This window comes from Microchirus variegatus (assembly GCF_963457635.1).
Source record: "Microchirus variegatus genome assembly, chromosome: 10".
Classification (NCBI taxonomy): Eukaryota; Metazoa; Chordata; class Actinopteri; order Pleuronectiformes; family Soleidae; genus Microchirus; species Microchirus variegatus.
Genome location: NC_139811.1, coordinates 756,295 through 775,450, shown reverse-complemented (window position 1 = coordinate 775,450; position 19,156 = coordinate 756,295). Strand labels below are relative to the sequence as shown.

Here is a 19,156-nt window from a genome sequence, read left to right as displayed (position 1 = left end):
TACTGAAATAAAAGGCCTGGTTTTCTCCTGTTTACATTAACAACAGTGAAACTTTGGTTTGTGAACGGAGTCTGAAACGGAAGCTTCTCCTTAAAAACACACTCTTTATTTCACTGAACAACAGGAACGTTTGCAGTACACCACTTTGGATACTTGCAGTAAAATTCGTATACTTGTACTTTTACTCAAGTATCACTTTAAGGAGCTTTTTATTAGACCGTGTGAAGGTTTTTTTTTTTTTATTATCTTTTATTTTGAAGGGAATGTAAATGCGTTTCCGGTGAGTGAGTGTGTGCGGCGTGATGCCGCTGTGTGTGTTTGTGTGTGTGTGTGTTAAAGCTCCGGTCAGGTGAGACGCCGCCGGTCACTAATAACGACATTCATTCATATTTCTGTTCTGCTTCAGAAAACGTTCATTTCATCACAGGAAGAAGAAGAAAACGTCATCTGCGCGCGCTCAGAGAAACTCTCAGTGAAACTTTCCACAAAGTAACAAAGTAACGGAGTAACAGAGTAACAGAGTAACAGAGTAACATGTCTGAGGAGAGCGCGCTGACGCTGATGGAGCTGTTGGATTTATCCATCGGGACACCTCAGGCGGGCACCGTCAACTTCAGCGCCCTGCACGCGCTGCTCGTCGCCGTGCTGAGGCGGCTCGGGCTCCGGGATGTGAAGGTCCGGTGGAGGGCGTCTCTGCCCGGGGCCGCAGGGCCGGGTGTCACCGCTCCACCGCTGCAGGAGGAGGCTCAGCCCGGCTCTGAGCTCCGGGAGCGGACAGGCGGAGACTCGGAGCTCTGCTCCCGCCTCCAGAGCTGCGAGGACGGCGTGTCTGAGGTGAGAGCAGCCGCTCCTTCACTCCATAACACTTGAGCGCCCCCTGCTGCTGAGAACCAGCCAGAAACTGACGTTTGTGAAGCACTCACTCTCCCACACCAAAGTCCAGGAGTTCAATGTTCAGGAGCTGCTGCTCCTCTGCTGCCTCGTGTGGTCACTCTGTGTCACTGCTGCCTCCATCACTGAGTTCAAATGTCTTCTGTTTCTTCAGTGTTTGATTGAGCGCAGTGACACAAGGTGACCACACGAGGCAGCAGTGGAGCAGCAGCTCCTGGGACTTTGGTGTGGGAGAGTGAGTGTTTTAAAGAGAGACAAAGACATAGACGTTCAGCGGCTAAAATCAGTTTTTGTTGCTTTGTGTCTCTGTGGCAGCCATTTTGTCTGTGTGTGTGTGTGTGTGTGTGTGTGTGTGTGTGTGTGTCTCTGTGGGGGTGTGTGTGTCTCTGTGTGTGTGGGTGTGTCTCTCTGTGTGTGTGTGTGTGTCTCTCTGTGTGTGTGTAGGTGTGTGTGTGTGTGTCTCTGTGTGTGTGTGTGTGTGTGTGTGTGTGTGTGTGTCTCTCTGTGTGTGTGTGTGTGTTTGTGTGTCTCTCTGTGTGTGTGTAGGTGTGTGCGTGTGTGTGTGTGTGTGTCTCTGTGTGTGTGTGTGGGTGGGGGGTGTGTGTGTGGGTGTGTCTCTGTGTGCGTGTGTGTGGGGGTGTGTCTGTGTGTGTGCATCTGTGTGTGTGTGTGTGTCTCTCTGTGTGTGTAGGTGTGTGCGTGTGTGTGTGTGTGTGTCTCTGTGTGTGTGTGTGGGGGGGGGGTGTGTGTGTGTGTGTGTGTGTGTGTGTGTGTGTCTCTCTGTGTGTGTGTTTGTGTGTTTATCTGTGTGTGTGTCTGTGTGCGTCTGTGTGTGTGTGTGTGTCTCTCTGTGTGTGTGTAGGTGTGTGCGTGTGTGTGTGTGTGTGTGTGGGTGGGGTGTGTGTGTGTGTGTGTGTGTGTGTGTGTCTCTCTGTGTGTGTGTTTGTGTGTTTATCTGTGTGTGTGTGTGTGTCTCTCTGTGTGTGTGTGTGTGTCTGTGTGTGTGTGTGTCTCTCTGTGTGTATGTGTGTGTGTGTGAGTACGCGTTCTCCAGGACACACCTGACGTTCTTTGAGATGTTCTCCACCACGTTCTCCTCCAGAGGAATGTTGACCTCCTGGTGTTTGGTGATAATCAACTGCTCTGTTTGTTACTCTGTAAACAGCAGCCTGTCACTCATTAAACAACAGTCACACACACACACACACACACACACACACAGAGTCTCTCAGGTGAAGCCTTTAGATCTGAATCATTCATGTTCCTGGTGGTCACACAGGTGTATCCACTGACCTGATGTGACCTCGCCCCCCACGGTCTCACACACACACACACACACACACACACTCTGTGCAGAATGCTAACATTAGCTCGTTAGCTCGTGTCCCTGACAGAAGAGAGACACACGGGTCATTTGAGACGTCAGGACGTCCCTCGTCTCCCATTGTCCTCTCCTGTCCTGTCATCGACGGCTCAATAATGAGCTGAAGAGTCGAGTGAAGACGAGAGGAGATGAAGAGGAGTAAGGTGTCACACACACACACACACACACACTCTTGTTCTTGCTGCATACTGAGGACCGGGTAAAAGTGCTGACAAAGTGAGGACCAGCATTTCCACTTTATAAATCAACACAATTACAAATATCTACTTCATGAATGACATCTACAAAGAACTACTGGGTGCAGTACCAAAACATGTCTGCAGGTGGAGCCCCAGAGAAAAAAAGTGTGTGAAACACCAGGACTGGAAAACCTTTGGTTTTTGTGTTGATTATAACATGTTTACAACCTGAGGAAGTGATTTCAATGAAAAAAATGTCTCCACTTTGTTGGTTAAAAACCCTCACTGGTCCTCAGTATGCTGCAAGTACAAGAACAAACACACACACACAGTGACACAGACACACACACACACACAGACACACACACACACACATCTCTTTAAAGGAACAGTACGTACTTCCACAGATTCATAATAGACTCATTATTTTACTGATTTACTGCAACTTTATTTAAACTGAACCAAAGTTTAAAAGTTTATCTGCGTCACATGATCACGTCTGTATCTCACTGTGACACAGACGTCTGTCAACCACTCACTCTCCTGCACCACAGTCCACAGAGAACATCACTGATGTGCTTCAGTGACACAAAGTGACCACACGAGGCAGCAGAGGAGCAGCAGAGTGACTGTTTGTTCAGCTGTCACTGTTTATGTTCACAGCTCATGAAGCTCATACCTGATCATCTGAAGGATGAGATTAAGGATCTGCAGCAGCAGCACACGGTGAGATTAACACTAACACCAGATTATTAACAATTATCCTTTAAATACATTCAAAAATTAACAGAACATTAAAAACCTTGTGTCCAGATCCTTGTTGCTCGGACAGATACAGCGGTCACTGCTGTGGACGACCTGAAGGAAACTCTGGTGAGTGTGTGTGTGTGTGTGTCAGTGACACAAAGTGACCACACGAGGCAGCAGAGGACCAGCAGCTCCTGAAAACTGAATTCTTCTCTCGTAACAGGAAAAGCTGCGTGAGGACTTTGACAAACGTCCAGACGTGAAGGACACGAGTGTCTTTGTGACCTGGGACGTGATGCAGTCGTCTCTGCTCGGACACGAAGGACATGAAGGACACGGAGGACACCTGGACAAGGTGAGCGTGGACATCCAGAGGTCAGAGTTCAGATCATTGACGTGAAAATTTACTCACTTGTGTCCTTAAAGTGGAACTAGACCAGAAGTTCCTATTAACGCTGTTTTTTAGTGTGTATCTGCGTCATTACCTTGTTTATGAAGCCCTGAAGGTTCTAAACAAACAGTTCAGTCACTGCTGAGAACGTTGTGTTTTATTGTAATCTCAGGCTCAGTGAGATCTCTGAAAAAACCCAGTCCGGTTACGTAAACAGCGGTTCTCCTGAACAGCAGATCCTCCTGCTCCGGGCACTAGTCCGGGCACATTCGGTTGCGTACATTGAACCACAGAAGAAGAATAACGTCCGTTGTGGAGGTGTTTCACGAGCGACAGTGTCTTCTGACTCTGGGTCTGACTCCGGGTCAAAGGTCGTCAAAGGGACTGAGGCGGGGAGTCGTGAAGAAGCTATTTTTAAACACTGTTAAAACAATGTTTTGATAATGAGGAGCAGTGCATCCACCGTTCCAGAGGGGGAGCTGTGTTTCTGAGAGCGGGTGTGCCGGATAGTACTGGCCAATCACAAGACTCTGTCTTCTGGGGGTGAAAGTTCACTCTGAAACATCGCGGCTGACGAACAGTGTCAGAAAAGAGGATTTCTATCGGCTCGTTTACAGCAACTAGGAGGTTTTTGAGCATAAAAACAAGTTAATGTATGTAAGTAGACCTCCATAACTAACATATATGTGCAACAGGACCACTCTATGTGACCTTTAAGTTTAAAACTTTAAATTCAAGTCAACAAACTCATGTTTGAAAATGTTTAAGATGTTGACGGTAAGAATTTTTCAGAATTCATGGATTAAATTCTTAGATTAAAGTCAGAATTCTTTGATTAAAGTCAGAATTCATAGATTAAATTTGAATTCAAGATTAAAATTCATAGATTTAAGTCAGAATTCTTGGATTAAAGTCAGACTTCTTTGACTAAAGTCAGAATTCATAGATTAAATTCTTAGATTAAAGTCAGAATTCTTTGATTAAAGTCAGAATTCATAGATTAAATTTGAATTCAAGATTAAAATTCATAGATTAAAGTCAGAATTCTTGGATTAAAGTCAGACTTCAGATTCATGTGTTGTGTCTTTTATTTGACATGTGGCACTAACGTTCCTCCGTACTCCTCGTCTTTAACAGGAAGTTGTTGATGAGGCTTCAGAGATCAAACGTCTCCTCAGCTCCTCGTCCTCGTCCTCGTCCTCAGCAGGGACAGACACAGAGACGTCTCCTCATCAGAAGTCTAATCCAGGACCAGGACCAGGACCAGGACCAGGACCAGGACCTGAGGCTGCAGGAGTCCTGGAGCGTTACTCGGAGACGGTGGAGGCTCTGAGGAATGTCGGCAGACTGAGGTCAAAGGTCACCAGGCTGGAGGACAGAAGAGTGGACGAGACACAGCTGAGTCAACTCAGAGAGGACGTCATCGGTAACCAGGAAACGTCTTTGGAAACCACTCACTCTCACACACCAAAGTCCACTGAGGAAATTTAGTCTCTTCAGTGTTTGATTGAGCGCAGTGACACAAAGTGACCACATGAGGCAGCAGAGGAGCAGCAGCTCCTGTGTTTTTCTCTGTGGACTTTGGTGTGGGAGAGTGAGTGGTTTACAGACATAGAAAAGTCAGTCTAACAGTGAGATAAAGACCTTGTTATGAGGCTAAAATCAGTTTTTCCTCGTGTCTGTCCTCAGCAGCAGGGGGCGCTCTCTTTACACACACACACACACTGATGTATCAATAATACAGATTTATTTTTAAAAGCGTGGCTGATATTTCTACAGAATAACCCTTTAAACCCTTTAATGTTCTAGGTTTTCAGGACGTGAATAAAAACCTGATGGATCAACTGAACCAGCAGAGGGCGCTGATGGGCGGAGTCATGAGTGACCACCAGAGGGTGAGAGAGAGAGAGAGAGAGAGAGAGAGAGAGACACTGAAAACAGACACAGTCACACTCTCTCATCTCCTTGTGTGTATGCGTGCGTGCGTGTGTGTGCGCGTGCGTGTGTGTGTGTGCGCGTGTGTGTGTGTGTGTGCAGGCGGTGGACGGCGTGCAGGAGACGATTGTTCACCTTCAGGACGAGTGTGTAAAGCTTCAGGACACGATGAGACGTGTGTGTGAGGACAGTGGACAGAAACAGCGCCACATAGAGGTCAGAAACATTTAACAGGTTAAAGGTGCAGCACGTAACTTTAAAATATAAACAAATGTCAGTTACCTATAAAATATCCAGATTATTGTTTTTTATGTCTACTGTGTGTGTGTGTGTGTGTGTGTGTGTGTGTGTGTTCATATGTAGATTATTATTATTGTGTAATTGAATCCAGGAGATGTCCCAGACGCTGCAGCAGCTGCAGGAGAAGAAAGACAAACTCATGGTTGAGACGGAAATTGTAAGTGGATTATAATTTAATCTCATGTTAGCGTCATGTGTTCACAGAGATTAAATCAGAGATTAGAGATTTATTGATTTTCATTTAATGTTTTGTTGACATGAATTCAAAATATTGTTTGTTACAAATTCAGTATAAATAAACTCTGAGATTAGCAAAAATAAAATATTCAGACTGAGACAGACGTCTGTAAACCACTCACTCTCAAACACCAAAGTCACTCACTCTCCCACACCAAAGTCACTCACTCTCCCACACCAAAGTCACTCACTGTCCCACACCAAAGTCACTCACTCTCTCACACCAAACTCACTCACTCTCCCACACCAAAGTCACTCACTGTCCCACACCAAAGTCACTCACTCTCTCACACCAAAGTCACTCACTCTCCCACACCAAAGTCAATCACTGTCCCACACCAAAGTCACTCACTCTCTCACACCAAAGTCACTCACTCTCCCACACCAAAGTCACTCACTCTCCCACACCAAAGTCACTCACTCTCTCACACCAAAGTCACTCACTCTCTCACACCAAAGTCACTCACTCTCAAACACAAAAGTCACTCACTCTCTCACACCAAAGTCACTCACTCTCCCACACCAAAGTCACTCACTCTCTCACACCAAACTCACTCACTCTCCCACACCAAAGTCACTCACTCTCCCACACCAAAGTCACTCACTCTCTCACACCAAAGTCACTCACTCTCCCACACCAAAGTCACTCACTCTCTCACACCAAAGTCACTCACTCTCCCACACCAAAGTCACTCACTCTCCCACACCAAAGTCACTCACTCTCCCACACCAAAGTCACTCACTCTCTCACACCAAAGTCACTCACTCTCCCACACCAAAGTCACTCACTCTCCCACACCAAAGTCACTCACTCTCTCACACCAAAGTCACTCACTCTCCCACACCAAAGTCACTCACTCTCTCACACCAAAGTCACTCACTCTCTCACACCAAACTCACTCACTCTCCCACACCAAAGTCACTCACTCTCCCACACCAAAGTCACTCACTCTCTCACACCAAAGTCACTCACTCTCCCACACCAAAGTCAATCACTGTCCCACACCAAAGTCACTCACTCTCTCACACCAAAGTCACTCACTCTCTCACACCAAACTCACTCACTCTCCCACACCAAAGTCACTCACTCTCCCACACCAAAGTCACTCACTCTCTCACACCAAAGTCACTCACTCTCCCACACCAAAGTCACTCACTCTCTCACACCAAAGTCACTCACTCTCCCACACCAAAGTCACTCACTCTCCCACACCAAAGTCACTCACTCTCTCACACCAAAGTCACTCACTCTCCCACACCAAAGTCACTCACTCTCCCACACAAAAGTCCACAGAGAGAATCAGTGATTTGAGCAGATGAAATGTCTTTGTGTCCACATCAGGAGGACACAGTGAGTCGTCTTCAGTTTGACTCTGTGACAGAGAAACTCAGCTCTATGTTCCACCAGCTGCTGAACAGAGTCACAGGACAGGAGCAGAGCTGGGACAACGTCCTCCACAGACTGTCCTCTGAGATGGACTGTAAGGTGAGACACTGTCCTCACTGTCCTCACACTGTCCTCACTGTCCTCACACTGTCCTCACACTGTCCTCACTGTCCTCACACTGTCCTCACTGTCCTCACACTGTCCTCACTGTCCTCACACTGTCCACTCACTGTCCTCACTGTCCTCACACTGTCCTCACTGTCCTCACTGTCCTCACACTGTCCTCACTGTCCTCACACTGTCCTCACTGTCCTCACTGTCCTCACACTGTCCTCACTGTCCTCACTGTCCTCACACTGTCCTCACTGTCCTCACACTGTCCTCACACTGTCCTCACTGTCCTCACACTGTCCTCACTGTCCTCACACTGTCCTCACTGTCCTCACTGTCCTCACACTGTCCTCACTGTCCTCACTGTCCTCACACTGTCCACTCACTGTCCTCACACTGTCCTCACTGTCCACTCACTGTCCTCACTGTCCACTCACTGTCCTCACACTGTCCTCAGTCATTGAACAAGAACAACGTCAACATTTTACAAACGTTGTAAAAATATTACGGTTTGGAAAGACATCGTAACAACATCGTAAAAGAAAAATGTTTAAAAATCCCAAAGATTTCATGGTGCAGTAAAATAACATAAACATCACAAAAACGACGTTAAAAATACTGTAAAAATTCATCTTATAGAAAGACGACAAAAATATTGTTAAAATATGTCGGTATAGAAAAATATTAATACGTGAAAAACAAAAATCTGTGAAGAAAGACGGTAAAAACCTCGTAATCAGGATATAGATAGAAAGACGTCAAAATAAGGCAAACATTGTTCTGTGCATGTGCAAAAGTGCGTCTATTTCCTGGTTCAAAGGCTGTTGTCATGGTTACTTTTGTGCAGCTACTTTAAAACAAACGGTATAATAGAAACTATATTTTATTTACTTATGAAAAACAGACTTAAATTATATTAAAGTTAGATACTCTTTTATATATATATATTTATATATGTATATATGTATAAGTCCTCTGCCCAAAGGTTTATACAGGAAGTGGTGCTAGTAATGGCTCTTATTTTGAAGGAAGTGGTGATGTGTAAGATAAGTGAGGAGGATCCTCTGCGTCGCTTTTGTTTTTAACATAAACACAGAAGACTTTTCAAAACGTTATTTTTTGTTTGACTTCCTGTTTTGTGTTTGACTTCCTGTCTCGTGACAGCTGAACAGGATCGAGCTGGACTCTGTGAAGAAGCAGCTCGAAGATCGTTGGAGGAACATCCACGAGAAGCTGCGCAAACAGGAAGCTCCTGAACATGACGACGCTGCCGCCATCAGGAAGTTAGAGGCCTCCTCATCCTCATCCTCCTCTTCATCCTCCTCCTCCTCCTCCTCCTCCTCCTCCTCTTCTTCTTCTACTGATAACGATGATATTAAGAATCATCATTTCTGTGCAGTGCTGCCCTCCACAGGTCAAAGTTTCGTGTTGTAACGGGATGTTTTTCAACTTACTGTTAACTGTAGAAGTTAAAGTAGAAGTCAAAAATGTGGTCGTATAAAAGGACGTAAAAAACATCGTAAAAAGAACATAGTTTAGGAAGAGGTTTAAAAAGATCGTAACATTTGACGGTTAAGGAAGACGTCAGAAATCATTGCGATCACAGGAAGTAGCCGCGTATATTGATGTATCGGATACCGGCAAGATATCTAATATTGTGCAGCCCTAGTTGGCCACAAGGGGGCAACTCCTGATGTACGATGAATCAGAAATCACGGTGATTTGTCTTCTTTCGTCTCAGATGTGATTTTTCTTGTCACTTTACTTTACTTTCTTTACTGGAATGCAAATAAAACCAAACGTGCTGCGTTCCATTTACGTCAGAATGAGGGTAAATGGAACGCAGCCTCACTGTCTCTGCTGTTTTCAGACGACTGGTGGACAGATTTCACTGTCTCTGCTGTGACCGACCTGTCAAACACACGCCAGGACCGTAAGTCAGGATTATCTCTGTTTAACCAAGCTAAGAAAACTTTGTTTAGGACTGATTTTCTCTGTGGACTTTGGTGTGGGAGAGTGAGTGACTTTGGTGTGGGAGAGTGAACGACTTTGGTGTGGGAGAGTGAGCGACTTTGGTGTGGGAGAGTGAGTGACTTTGGTGTGGGAGAGTGAGTGACTTTGGTGTGGGAGAGTGAGCGACTTTGGTGTGGGAGAGTGATTGACTTTGGTGTGGGAGAGTGAGTGACTTTGGTGTGGGAGAGTGAGTGACTTTGGTGTGGGAGAGTGAGTGACTTTGGTGTGGGAGAGTGAGCGACTTTGGTGTGGGAGAGTGAGCGACTTTGGTGTGGGAGAGTGAACGACTTTGGTGTGGGAGAGTGAGCGACTTTGGTGTGGCAGAGTGAGCGACTTTGGTGTGGGAGAGTGAGTGACTTTGGTGTGGGAGAGTGAGTGACTTTGGTGTGGGAGAGTGAGCGACTTTGGTGTGGGAGAGTGATTGACTTTGGTGTGGGAGAGTGAGTGACTTTGGTGTAAGAGAGTGAGTGACTTTGGTGTGGTGAGCGACTTTGGTGTGGGAGAGTGAGCGACTTTGGTGTGGGAGAGTGAACGACTTTGGTGTGTGAGAGTGAGCGACTTTGGTGTGGGAGAGTGAGCGACTTTGGTGTGGGAGAGTGAACGACTTTGGTGTGGGAGAGTGAGCGACTTTGGTGTGGGAGAGTGAGCGACTTTGGTGTGGGAGAGTGAGCGACTTTGGTGTGGGAGAGTGAGTGACTTTGGTGTGGGAGAGTGAACGACTTTGGTGTGGGAGAGTGAGCGACTTTGGTGTGGGAGAGTGAACGACTTTGAGTGAGAGTGAACGACTTTGGTGTGTGAGAGTGAGCGACTTTGGTGTGGGAGAGTGAGCGACTTTGGTGTGGGAGAGTGAGCGACTTTGGTGTGGGAGAGTGAGCGACTTTGGTGTGGGAGAGTGAGCGACTTTGGTGTGGGAGAGTGAGCGACTTTGGTGTAAGAGAGTGAGTGACTTTGGTGTGGGAGAGTGAGTGACTTTGGTGTGGGAGAGTGAGCGACTTTGGTGTGGGAGAGTGAGCGACTTTGGTGTGGGAGAGTGAGCGACTTTGGTGTGGGAGAGTGAGCGACTTTGGTGTGGGAGAGTGAGCGACTTTGGTGTAAGAGAGTGAGTGACTTTGGTGTGAGAGAGCGAGTGACTTTGGTCCTCACTTTGTCAGCACTTTTACCTGGTCCTCAGTATGCAGCAAGTACAAGAATGTGTGTGTGTGTTATATTTACTCACAGACACTTGGTGGCGCTGCCCTCCACTCCTGGATTCCCCTCACACAGATCCATGAGGCCGTTCACCGTTTACGCTCTGGAGCAGTTTCGACACAATTCCAGGAGGTGACGTAACCTTTAACCCCTCCCCCCCCCTCCTCCCCCGCAGTTCCTCTGTTCACCAGCAGGTGGCACTAGATTCCAGATGAAGTTTTGTGTGTGTGTGTGCGTGTGAGCAGTGATCACATCCCTGAGCTGACAGACTACTGCCACCTGGTGGTGTCGCGGAGCTGCGGCGGGAGTCACACGGTCACATCGGCCAACCAGCGCCGCGGCGGCGTGCAGTCCACAAAGAGCCACGCCCACCCGGACGCAGACGTCCTCACACCGGTACGAGTCGACTCATTTCCAGGTCAAAGGTCAAGAACGTGACTCGCACTGAAACGATCGACCTTTGTGGTCACTGTGTGTGTGTGTGTGTGTGTGTGTGTGTGTTGACTCAGTCAGAGGAGGTGGACATCATCGGACTGGATGGACATATTTACAGAGGACGCCTGAACGCACCGTCCATCAGAAACATGGAAACCAAACTTCCTACGATCTTCACCAGAGACGGTAAACGCTGACCTCACCTTTGATTCTCTGACCTCTGACCTCACCTTTGATTCTCTGACCTCTGACCTCTGACCTCACCTTTGATTCTCTGACCTCTGACCTCACTTTTGATCCTCTGACCTCACCTTTGATTCTCTGACCTCTGACCTCACCTTTGATTCTCTGACCTCTGACCTCACCTTTGATTCTCTGACCTCTGACCTCTGACCTCACCTTTGATTCTCTGACCTCTGACCTCACCTTTGATTCTCTGACCTCTGACCTCAGGCTCCAGGATTAAAGACAGAAGCAGAGGTTCAGCGTCACACAAACCTGCTGCTACTTCACCTGAGACTCACAACAGCCGCTCAGGTGAGACACACACACACACACACACATTTTTTACTCTATTCTATTTAGTTAGTGTTTAGTTTGCAAATTTTCAAATTCCACAACTTTTCCAGGTTTTTCATGAGAGTAAGAAAGCTGTAAACCCCGCCCCCTCCGTGTGTGTGTGTGTGTGTGTGTGTGTGTGTGTGTGTGTGTGTGTGTGTGTGTAGTCTCCAGCGGCTCAGCTCAGGATTGGCCGACGTCGTCTCAGAGCTCCGTTGCTCGTCCTGCAGCAGCTCAGGTCGACCTGTAGGAGGCGACAGAGCGCTCCTGACTGTTCCATGTTAGCATTTTTTACTTGAACTAACTTGAAATAACAATGATGTCATCAAGAAACATGAGTGTGAATTTTTATTTCTTCCACTTTCAAGTCTTTCTGAATCAGTCACGTGATTCTTTCAAGTAAGAGAAGAGATGCTGACAGCGCTGTGAGCGCCCCCTGCTGCTGAGAGCGGCCATTAAACATTCCATCGGTCTTTTGTTCAGTGGCTAAAATCCTCAGGAAACTCAAAATAATCACACAAATGTATGAAATAACCTTTAATTTAATGATGAATCAGTGAATCTTTAAAAGAGCAGTAAAAAAAAAGTGTAGAAATTTCACGAGGCACAAACTGGAGGCCATGACCTCACGTTAGCTCCGCCCATGACATCACGTTAGCTCCGCCTCTCTGACAGAAAACACCTGCCCACACATTCACACTAAACTGAAAACGTTTTCTGCATTTTTTAAACTGAGAAAACAACGATACAGTTTCCTGATTGGCTACGACTCGTCTGTCAGCCACGCACAAACGGACACGCGCACACACACACACACACACACACACACACACACACACACACACACACACACACACGCTAACGCCGTTTACAGACTCCAAAATCCACGTCAGACGCACTTTGTTTCTGCGACGCTCAGTGATTACGTTCATGTTCAAAGTCTGATTTTAGTCGCATGAAGACAATAATTCACTCTTCTTCATCTCACTGTGCACTCTTAAACAAACACGAGCTCATGGAGAGAAACAGTGCCACCTACAGAGGCGGAGTCAGGCGGCGTTTGTCCTCAGACGCTGTAAGTTGTCCCATTGTTCGTCTTAGTCAGACGACGACTCTGTTAAACTGTGACGGTAAACGCACCGAGAAAAAAAAGTCATCAGCGCAGGTTTTTCCAATGTCCTAATGTTGACGTCCACACACACACACACACATCGAGAAAACTGGTGACAGCGCCATCTTTCTGTCAAAACCTTTAAAAAAAAAACAGCTCCAACCCCGTGTTTGGGGATCTGGACCCGAGTCTGGACCCGAGTCTGGACCCGAGTCTGGACCCGAGTCTGGACCCTCAAAGTTCAAAGGTCTGTCCACGACCTGCGGGTTCGTCTTGGACGAGGTGGACGCTGGTCTTCTGACCTCAGTGTCCTCGTCTCTCCCTCACCACGATGACCCACCATCACTTTGTCCTTCTGCGTTCATAACAAATTCGCTCCATTTGAACCTGCTGCCTGGCTCCGCCCCTCGCTGCCCTGGCCCCGCCCCTGGCTGCCCTGGCCCCGCCCACCGTCCTTGCAGCAGTCTCATCTCTGACTGTGGAGCGCGGACACGACGGTGGTCTGCTGCGAGCCGGGCTGAGACACGGGCGGCCACATGACGGGAGTCTGCTGCCTGTGCATGTGCATGTGGTGGTGATGCATGTGGTGGCCAGAAGGTGGCGGCGGCGGCGGCGGCGGCAGCCAGATCGACTGATTGCCGGGCGGAGAGGAAGCCCAGAAGGAACCAAAACCTGACGTGGATGAAGGGACTGGAGGGGAGCAGGCCATGGACGCCTGGGCGGAGCTGGAACTGCAGTCCGACGCTCGCAGTTTGGAAAACATGGTGATGGCGTCGGGGAAGTTTGGAGGCGTGGCCGGCGTGTTTCTGGGCGTGCACATCTGTGGGAAGACACCGGAAAAAGAGAAAAATGTCTGTCTTTATTTCTCCACACTACAAAAAAAACAACCTCGCAGTTTTCAAATTCAAAATATTAGTTTCTGTTCTGCTGCAATAAAACGACCCTGAATTTTTCAAAATAAAAGTCTCCGTTTTTGTTACCTCACAGGAACAAACCTTGAACTTTTCAAAATAAAATGTTCCTGTTCATTCACACTAAAAAGACCCAAGTTTTCAAAAATAAAAGTCTAATTTTGTGTTCACGTGTTGTTGACAATGTCATGACATTAAAACAGGAAACTGAAGTTTGTAAACCACTCACTCTCCCACACCAAAGTCCACAGAGAAATATTAGAGATTTTAGCTGCGTCCATCGCAGTTTCCAGAACATCTCAACTGATTCCGTCTACATTCAGGAACAATCTCCTGATTTCCAACTCACACAAACCCTGTTGAATCCACACACACACAGACACACACTCACCATCTGGTGGTGATGAGCGGGAATGTTCACCTCCTGGAAGAAGGAACTTAAAGCCGTCTGCAAAGAAAGGGGCGGAGTTATGAGTCAGTTTCCTGTATAAGTTTTTAATCACAATAATATTGTCAATCACATTCCGTTCTGGTTGTCACGACGATCGACAGAGCGGTCACACATTTTTCAGCTTCTTAAATGTGAATATTTTCATGTTTTCTGTCATTTTTCAGCTTCTTAAATGTGAATATTTTCATGTTTTCTGTCATTTTTCAGCTTCTTAAATGTGAATATTTTCGTGTTTTTGTCATATTTCAGCTTCTTAAATGTGAATATTTTCACGTTTCTGTCATTTTTCAGCTCCTTAAATGTGAATATTTTCACGTTTCTGTCATTTTTCAGCTTCTTAAATGTGAATATTTTCGTGTTTTTGTCATTTTTCAGCTTCTTAAATGTGAATATTTTCATGTTTCTGTCATTTTTCAGCTTCTTAAATGTGAATATTTTCACGTTTCTGTCATTTTTCAGCTTCTTAAATGTGAATATTTTCACGCTTCTGTCATTTTTCAGTTTCTTAAATGTGAATATTTTCACGTTTCTGTCATTTTTCAGCTTCTTAAATGTGAATATTTTCACGTTTCTGTCATTTTTCAGTTTCTTAAATGTGAATATTTTCATGTTTCTGTCATTTTTCAGCTTCTTAAATGTGAATATTTTCACGTTTCTGTCATTTTTCAGTTTCTTAAATGTGAATATTTTCACGTTTCTGTCATTTTTCAGCTTCTTAAATGTGAATATTTTCACGTTTCTGTCATTTTTCAGCTTCTTAAATGTGAATATTTTCACGTTTCTGTCATTTTTCAGCTTCTTAAATGTGAATATTTTCACGTTTCTGTCATTTTTCAGTTTCTTAAATGTGAATATTTTCATGTTTCTGTCATTTTTCAGCTTCTTAAATGTGAATATTTTCACGTTTCTGTCATTTTTCAGCTTCTTAAATGTGAATATTTTCATGTTTCTGTCATTTTTCAGCTTCTTAAATGTGAATATTTTCACGTTTCTGTCATTTTTCAGTTTCTTAAATGTGAATATTTTCATGTTTCTGTCATTTTTCAGCTTCTTAAATGTGAATATTTTCACGTTTCTGTCATTTTTCAGTTTCTTAAATGTGAATATTTTCGTGTTTCTGTCATTTTTCAGCTTCTTAAATGTGAATACTTTCGTGTTTTGGTAATTTTTCAGCTTCTTAAATGTGAATATTTTTTCATCTTGTTTTCAGCTCTTCTGACACTCAAAGGTCAAAGGTCAGTGACTCCATGATGTAAACAAGATGCTAAGCTAACATTAGCCTCGGCAGCGTGTGGTGTGACTGAATAATAACTGAATCATTGAACATGATCTACTTAAATATGTTGTTTTTTTATGTGTACTTTCTGACGCGCAGGCGCAGTAGAACCGTCTGAGTGAGTGAGTGAGGAGCGGACAGGAGCGGACAGGAGCGGAGAGTGGATCCGGAAGTGAAGCTCCGGAGAGCGGACTCACCTCGAACTGCCAGTGCGCCGCCTGGAGCAGCTGCTGGGCCTGATCCGCGGCGCAACCCGCGGTCAGAACGAACTGGTTAATCATGACCTGGTGCCGCAGCTCGTCCATGTTCACGGACATGTTCACTAACGACGCTCCAGACTCGAGCGGAAGGAAAAGAAAAGTCAAACTCGGAGCGGCTTCTCCTGCGTCTCTTCTCCGCTGAGTCTCCGCAACAACAACAAACACGAGAGCGACGCTCATTGGTCAACGCCGCGGCGACGCGAGCGCTGATTGGCTCTCGAGGGGAGGAAGCGTTTAAACTCACCGGGGCGTTCGTTTATGCTGTCGGGGACACTCCCGGTGAGCGGAGACCACGACAGCGATCGCCCCGCCCCTCCGCCGGTTTGACCCAATGAGTTTCTCACGCGCTATATTTCGATTTCCGGTTACTCGCTGACGTCACGTGTTTACACGAAGCTGATTGGCTGCTTCGTTAGGTCGCGTCACATGTAAACACAGTAAATATTTACCAACATATTCATGATTTATTATTATTTGATTGTTTTTAATATGGTTATTTCTGAATAACACTATATATTCATGTTGTACAAATATAAATGAAGGCAAAATAACATTCAAATTTACAGTTATAACAAACAAAACCTAAAAAAAATAATAATAATAATAATAAAGAGAAAGAAAACAAAAGGTTTGACTAAAAAGGAACATGAAATATGATGGAAAACAAGAATTTACTGTAAAAATTTTTAAAAAGCTCAATTATAAATAAGTTTTTATAAAACATGTTTCCAACCTCAACTGCAGCTTTCATCTTCATATTTATGAATTTAAATTTTTTTACATTTGTTTGACTTAAATTATTTTTTTTCTCTAGATAATAGTGACAGGAAATGTCACTGATCATGTGACCATGTGACCACGTGACCCACATGCGACCATGTGACCCTGTGGGGGCGGAGCTGTGTGTGTCTCAGCAGCAGCAGCAGCCTGAATAATTCAGCTGTCACTCACTGAGTTTGTCTATTATTGATGTTGTTGTGTGTTACCGTGACAACAGCAACAACCTGACTTCACCTGGGGCCTGTTTCACAAAGAAGGTTCAACAAACTCTGAGTCTAACCCTGAACTCTGAGTTGATCTACTCTGAGAAAGGAAACTCTGAGTTTTCGGTTTCAAAACAGCTGATTTGAGTTAGTTTGTTCAACTCAGAGTAGTTTCACCTCGAGTTAAGCGCCTGCACCACAAGTATAAAAAGACAGTATGAATGGAGCCACGTTTCAACGAGTCACCATGACAACGAGGAAGAGGAGGGTGACGTTATTCATTACACTGGAGTTGAAAATATTAATGCGTGAATTTGAGCAAGTTTTTAGAAGGAAGTGTAACAGCAGCAAAAGAGAGAGAGACGACGTCAGAGAGAGAGAACACTGATGATGATGAGGAAGTTTAAATGTCGTCCTTTGCACAATCACAATAATATTACAGCGGGAAACTGCTTGAGTTGTAGATTATTAATTTATTTAATTTAGGTGTAATCCCGCGGGGGAGAAGCGCAGTTGGCAGCAGTTTAATATGAAACATAGAAAACATTGTTCAAACAGGTAAAACCTCGGTATAATCTCATGAGATTAACCTCATTTTGATCATGTTTTACATAAAGTAAATATGAAGTGTTTGACTGTACAGTTGTTTTATCACCAACATAATGATGTTTTCACACATAAATGACTTCTCATTCTTTATATCACGTTCAAGTGATATAAATCTATGACGTTCTATAAAAGAAACATTTGTAAATTTGTAAATTTGTAAGTACATTTTTTTTTTTTTTAAACCGCAGCGCAACACACAATATCTGCTGTGATGTGAGAGCGTGACTCCGGTTGTTCATGTTGTAAATGTAAGGACTGATTAGGTTGTGAATGTAAATGATGAACTGTGACGTGAAACTGTTCCGCTCAAAAAGAAAAGTATCGCAGTAATGATGCACCTTCATCCACGGGATCACTGTCAAAAGCACATGGTTGTGAAAATAGTCTCCACCTAATATAACTTGTAATGTAGACACAGAACAGACTTCAACACTCCCCAGGACTCACTCACTCAAACACACACACACATGCAACCCTGGGGGTCGACAAATCATTTTGGAAAACCGCTCGGTTTAATTTTGATTTAAAAAAAAAAAAAAATTTTAAATATATTTTTCTATGATTTGGACCCCCAGAAAGCATCTCCCCCATAAAGCATCCCCTATTGGACCCACTAATGTAAATCAGTGCCAACCTGTCAACAGCTTTAACTGGTAGCCACAACTGTAAACAAACAATGTTCTCAATGTAAATGTCTTGTTCTGTCACTGTTCTGCCAATTTTTCGCGACCCAATTCGCGAAAAATTGGGTCGCGACCCCGAGATGACTTCTGGGGGGTGGCCAAATCATTTTGGAAAAAAATCAAAAAATTAAAAAACAAAAAAATCAAAAAATTAAAAAAAAACATTTTTTTAATTTTTTTTTTTTTTTTTTTTTTTTTTTTTACTTTTTTAACTTTTTTCTTCTTCTATGATTTCTGGGGGTCGCCAAATCATTTTGGAACAATATATTAAAAAAAAAAAATTTTATATATATTTTTCCAAAATGATTTGCCGACCCCCAGAAAGCATCTCACGACCCAATTTGGAGACGTGACCCCAAGGAAACAGTTCCGCTCAAAAAGAAAAGTGTGTGTAAATGTAAGAACATATATGATAATCATCTCCAGACGAATATTTAATTCTCTGCGCAGTAATGCTGCACCTTCATCCACGGACATGGTAGTGAAAATAGTCTCCACCTAATATAACTTCTAATGTAAACGCAGAACAGACGCAGAACTATACTACGCTACTAGGCTAGAGTTAACTCCTCTTTCTCTGCTTTGACTTACCTCCCTTTTTGAGACGGAAAACTCAGAGTTTCCCTCATTTCAGGGTTAACATCGTGTGGTGATTTTAACACACACACACATGGACTCTGATGACAACAACAACAACAACAACAACAATATTTAAACCAATGAACAAACATCTACAACAGTTAAAGTCACATGATCACGTCTTTATTTCACTGTTAAACTCGATCCTCTGCCTTCACTAACTTTAAATATGTGATTTAAAATCCTTTGTTCAGATTAACCTCAGTGACACAAAGTGACCACACGAGGCAGCAGTAGACCAGCAGAGTGAGGTCCTGACCTCTGTCCCAGTGAGCTCAAAGCTCTCCATGGACTTTGGTGTGGATTAGATTAGATTAGATTAGATTAGATTAGATTAGATTAGATGGATTTCTCCTATTCAAGAGAAATAAATGAAGAGAAACGACAGTAAACGTCTGTTTCTCTGAGCTGCTGCAAACACTCAGGTCATTACATGGTGTATGGCGCCCTCCTCTGTTTATGAGTGAGCACTGCAGC

At 44.6% G+C, this 19,156-nt stretch overlaps 1 protein-coding gene across 1 annotated transcript; it reads right to left on the bottom strand.

The window, feature by feature from the left end:
• Window positions 1–12,350: 12,350 nt before the first annotated feature.
• On the bottom strand, window positions 12,351–15,897 carry ubald2 (UBA-like domain containing 2). Its single transcript, XM_083895971.1, has 3 exons — window positions 15,703–15,897; window positions 14,170–14,226; window positions 12,351–13,687 (listed from the first exon to the last, which is right to left on the bottom strand). Exons 1-3 carry the CDS (start codon window positions 15,820–15,822, stop codon window positions 13,334–13,336), a joined length of 531 nt encoding a protein of 176 aa, XP_083752097.1. The 5' UTR covers window positions 15,823–15,897; the 3' UTR covers window positions 12,351–13,333.
• Window positions 15,898–19,156: the final 3,259 nt, after the last annotated feature.

Coding starts and splice junctions, on each gene's coding strand:
- ubald2 (XM_083895971.1), bottom strand. CDS start 15,822: ATGTCCGTGAACATGGACGAGCTGCGGCACCAGGTCATGATTAACCAG. Junction 14,227..15,702: donor CGGCGCACTGGCAGTTCGAG/GTGAGTCCGCTC, acceptor CTTTCTTTGCAG/ACGGCTTTAAGTTCCTTCTT. Junction 13,688..14,169: donor CCGCTCATCACCACCAGATG/GTGAGTGTGTGT, acceptor GTCTTCCCACAG/ATGTGCACGCCCAGAAACAC.